The sequence below is a fragment of the Antrostomus carolinensis genome, unplaced genomic scaffold, assembly GCF_000700745.2.
Source record: "Antrostomus carolinensis isolate BGI_N321 unplaced genomic scaffold, ASM70074v2 scaffold5141, whole genome shotgun sequence".
NCBI classification, from domain to species: Eukaryota; Metazoa; Chordata; class Aves; order Caprimulgiformes; family Caprimulgidae; genus Antrostomus; species Antrostomus carolinensis.
In genome coordinates, this window is record NW_010294688.1 from 1 (window position 1) to 5,094 (window position 5,094).

Sequence of the window (5,094 nt, forward strand, 5' to 3'; positions counted from 1 at the left end):
GCCAGGGGCGGACGCCGGGCGGACAGCGCCACCTGCCGGAGCTGTCCCGCAGCGCCGCGGTGGCACCGCCCACTCCACAGCCCCGTCAGGGTCCCGGTCCCCTCAGGGCCAGCCAGGAGAGCCCAGGCCCGGGCAGGGTTACACTGGGCCGGAGATGTCAAGGGCAACACAAACCGCTTCTACAGGTATGTCGGGGACAAAAGGAAAGGCAACGGGAGACCTGGTCACCCAGGACATGGAGAAGGCTGAGGTGCTCAGTGACTATTTTGCCTCAGTCTTCACTGGCAAGGGCTCATGCCACACTGCCCAAGTCCTAGAAAGCCAAGGAAGGGTCCAGGAGAACGAAAAGCCGCCCACTGTAGGAGAAGATCAGGTTCGGGAGCACCTAAGGAACCTGAAGGTGCACAAGTCCGTGGGACCTGATGTGATGCACCCGCAGGTCCTGAGGGAACTGGCAGATGAAGTTGCAAAGCCACTATCCATCATATTTGAGAAGTCCTGGCAGTCTGGTGAAGTTCCTGCAGACTGGAAAAAGGGGAACATCACCACCATTTTTAAAAGGGAAACAGGGAAGAACCGGGGAACTACAGGCCGGTCAGTCTCACCTCAGTGCCAGGCAAGATCGTGGAGCAGATACTCCTAGAAACTATGCTAAGGCACATGGAGAATGAGAAGGTCATTGCTACTTGCTCCCCACGCTATTTGCCCCTCACGCTACTTCCCTAGAAATCTCAGAGAGTGGGGACAAGCAACAGAATGGGGGTTTTGAAATTGCTTCTTTGCAGAAGAGTCACCCTTAATCTTGCACCTCACACAGCTGAACAAATCACTCTGCTGCTTAGGTAGGTATTCCTAACAAAGTTGTGTGGTTCTGTTAAAAGTTTCCCATTCAACAGACAACCTTCAAAACATAAACCACAGAAGGAAAACTCCACAAATTCCACACTGGAAATGCAGATATACAGACACCTCTGTCACACAGCCCACTTGTGCTGGCCTAACCATGTAGTCTCCAGCAGGACAAATCTCCCACCAATTCTATTCAACCACCCAATCTCTTTGAATCCCAGAAACCATCCTTACTCTTTATGTTCCAGACGAATAATATCTCCATGCCTCACAAACTCCACAGGACTCGAGGGGTCTGACAGATCTGCTGAAGGAAGGCAAACTAATCATATTAATGCACTGATAAGCATATGAGGGTCTGAGAAAGTTTCTTGGGAATGCTCATGCCTCAAGCAGATAATACAAGGCAAACTCATTTGTGTCGACTCTGAGCCTGGTGTAAACCACTGCTCTAGTTTAAAGACCAGCCTTGAGGGCTGCTCAAAAGCACACGGCCTCAACCAGCACATACTGCCCTTAAATAAAGAGGATGCCTGGTCCTTAACTTAGAGGATGCCTGGTCAGGCTAACTGAACACCAAAACTATATATGTATTTAAAAAAAAAAAAATTACTAAAAAATTACTCTTGCAACACCTGTTATAATTTTGTTATATCTACGTTATTTGCATTTTTTGTTGTTTAGACAGTTCTTGTTAATCTTTATATACACATGCTGCAGGTGAAGAAAGAAAATTCTGCCAGACCAAACATGCCTCAGCTACACTAAAACAAGAGATGTATGTACAAACCATAGATCTGCACATTCAGTACTCTTATCTTGTCCCAAGCAAACATCCGTGCAAATCAGCTGAACACAATGGATCAGAACATACCAGGATCCAGCTTTCTCCAGGACTCACAGCCACAATACTAGATTCCATAAAATACTGAGTTCAGATTAATTTCCTCTCTGTTATTTGCAGCCCTACCTAGCTGAAAAGTTGCCAATGCAACCTTCAGCTCAGAAAAGCTTATTTACTTCAGCCGTACAATCTGGAGAAAAACCAAACCACAGTAGACACAAACAGCATTAATCAAGATGGAGGCAGATTCCCCTTGTTCTTCCTCCTCTCCCCCTCATATCCCTGAAGGATACCTTGCCCTGGAGGGAACTCAGAATATTTAAGTGAAAAACTGGGGCAGCAGTTATAAAAGGCACTTTACTGGCATTTGTTACCTGTCTCTGAATCATGTTTCTTTATAATCCACAGGTTATTAAAATCTTTATGTAAGTAGGCAGTGACCTGAAAGCACAGGATAAATTATTTTACCAAACAAGAAAAAAAGATGGTGACAGCAGACACACATTTGTCAGCAAATCTGAGTCCCAAATGAATGTACCAATAACACAGAAACCCTGGGACAACTTTTATGATAGTGCCCCTAGAAGGGCAGTCACTGGCCCCTCCTTAATCGAGATCACACCTTTTATTCAGTGTCGAGCCCGTACACTTAATGGGCAGTTCACATGCATCACGACTAACAGCCTCCAACCGTACAGCTCGACCTCCTCTCACCCTACCTCAGAGGCTCCTTCTACAACAACAGGATAGCCAAACTTGAACTTTTTGAATCATCATTGACCAGCACCAGAACCAGGAGATGGAAACAGCACTGGCTTTACAGACAGGCATCACTGGTGGAAATTTATGACAACAGGCTGCCTGTGACAACCCTAATACTTCTGCCAAAAGATCCAGGCAAGGTAAGAAGGATTCAGGGATCAACTGTTAAAGCCACATATGCTACCCAGCTAATCCTCACCGGCCTGCTCGGACTGACAGAGTAACTGCTCCTACTGTTACCTCGGGCAGGGGAGACCATCTGGCCCCAGGGCGCTGCTCCCGCAGGCAACCTTCCTGAGCAGCAGGAGGAACTGGGCCTACTTTGCTCGGTCTCCTCTTCCAGCAGTAGCAAGCCCTGCTCTGTGGGACCCTAGACCAGTCCCAGACCTGTGCCTCCCACTCAGGTGGGACCAGATGGCCCAGTGGGGTGGGTGAGAGGCAGAACATTCAGGAGTGTCTGAGGGTGGGGAAAAGGGAGAGTTGGAGGTGGAACCTCATACCTCGAGGTTATATCATCAGGAGAGGACATAAAGGAGGAGGCAGAGGAATCACTGCCTCCATCTTTTCCTCCATAAATCTTCTTCAAGTTCTAAATTCCATTCCCCTTTCCACAGCCCTCAAACTTTCCCAGCCCCCTGAGATAAAGGAGGAGGCAGAGAGATCACTGTTTCCATCTTTTCCTCCCTAAATCTCCTTCAAGTTCTAAATTCCATTCCCCTCTCCACAGCCCTCAAACTTTCCCAGCCCCCTGTGCTTGTCCTACCTCCAGGGCAGGGAGCACAGAGCGGGGGGAATCTCCACCCTTTCCCACTTACTGTCAAGGAAACTCCCATCAGCGTCCTTTCCAAATCCCCTTTCCCTGCTTTTAGTGCCTTAAAGCATGCTCTGCACTTGAATTCTGCCTATCTTTGAGCCAGTTTTGGTATAACATCTCCATCTATGGTAATAAACATCAATGTTATATGAGAATATTAAAGTTTTTGGTTGGGAAGAACAGTAGGAAAAAAAGATTGAGACAAAGTTTTCATTTCTGAAAACTTCTTCCTCACCATAGAGACTGAAGGGAGTTAAAAAAACCAAACACTTGCTTTTCTCTGGTAACTATCTTTCAAGGAACTCGGAAGAATTTTTAGATACTGACATGCAAACTGCAAAGTACATCTCAGGAAAGCTGGAGAAGCTGCAAAGATTTGTGAAGCTTGATGATGATGATGAACAAAAATAAGAAATTAGGTTAATTTTTGTACTACTTAATTAGCAATAGTTACATGATTTCTGATTTTTACTTTGATTTACTGCTTAATCCTTTAATCAGAAGCCCTTAGAGAGTTCAGAGAGTTTGATTATGGCTAGCTGACGAATGCAGAGATATCTAATTTAATGTGCAAAGCCCTACAAATTCTTTGGCAACAGATGAGGAAAGTGAGGCACAAATAGAGAGCAATTCATTTAAGGTCACAGAGGCCAGTGACAGGAGTGAAACAACAGGCAGCAGCGCCATTCAGTTCCTTTTAAAACACAACAACGAAACCTGTAAGTAATGTATTTGTTTCAAACATAAATTTTACAGCTTTCCTTGAGGTAACAACAGCACTTTCATTATGGAAGATTATTTTCAGGTCCTCTGGGCCTCCATCTATGGAGGGTGGTCTTGCTACTACAATGAAGCCTTGTTACTCTAAGTCTGGTGCAACACAGGTAGTCTCTCTTCAAGCATCCTTTTTACAGAAACTTCCAAGCCAAGTGCACAGCTGTGGCACTGAGAGGGTAAGAGATGCTGAAAAACATACACAGCTCCTGTCTCGACAGCGCCCAGTGCTAAGTGCAGCGGGGGCGAGCCGGTGGCTGCAGTCAGAGGCCGTCCTACCGCAGTGCACTGACCTGCTGCTGGCGAGCCCCAACGCCCTCCGGGTAGAGGTGCCAGTGGGAGTGAAGGTATCCCCCTGCCATCCGAAGGTTCTTCATTGTGACCACAGACCCGTAAGCCAAGTCTACATGGGAAGGAAGGAAGGAGGAAAAAGGCTTAAGGCAGCTCTCCTGTAAATATCTCCCCCAGCTAGTCAGCAGTGCTCAGATTAGGCATGCATTCTCCCACTTTGTTTTGATGAAAGCTCGTTTCCTGTTTGACACGTTACTCCACACAGCTCATTGCAAGCTTATCTTCCATCCCCAACCACGATTCAGTAAAACTGTTACATAACATTTGGCTGAAACACCTAAAATTCTCCCACCTAATTTTAACATAAACAGAAGTGCTAGTTCTTCTGTATGTAATTTCAATAATGAGAGGTTTGAGATAGCTTTCCATAAGAGCTTATGGTCAAATTAAAACATGATCAAGTTTGAAAAGCATGTGACTACTTTGAAGCACTCCATCACCCAACCTCTACAGCAATACAAGAGGGAAGGGCGGCGAGCTCAGCTATCAGATAGAGGAGCTGATACCCTGGCTTCAGACACCTTCCTTCACAGCCTCCCAACATATGTGGGAGAACAGACCTGATGCTCTCTCCAGCAGTTCTGGAGCAGGGAACAGCCAGAGAAAAGCTGAAGTAACTGGAAAGCCAAACCATATTAAAGGCTCAGTAGTCCCTGGCCAACCTGAGGATTGGGGAATGACCACAGAGTCATCTTCTTTC

At 46.4% G+C, this 5,094-nt stretch overlaps 1 protein-coding gene across 1 annotated transcript in view; it reads right to left on the reverse strand.

Moving 5' to 3' along the window:
• Positions 1-1,083: 1,083 nt before the first annotated feature.
• The window catches only part of LOC104532482 (protein O-mannosyl-transferase 2-like), a gene marked incomplete at both ends in the record, with an annotated part of 12,936 nt that continues 8,925 nt past the window's right edge, over positions 1,084-5,094 (reverse strand). Inside the window, 3 exons of the mRNA XM_010177708.1 lie at positions 1,084-1,153; positions 2,068-2,134; positions 4,337-4,446. Of these exons, the coding sequence (XP_010176010.1) occupies positions 1,084-1,153; positions 2,068-2,134; positions 4,337-4,446 (247 nt within the window). The remainder of the gene's footprint in view (positions 1,154-2,067; positions 2,135-4,336; positions 4,447-5,094) is intronic.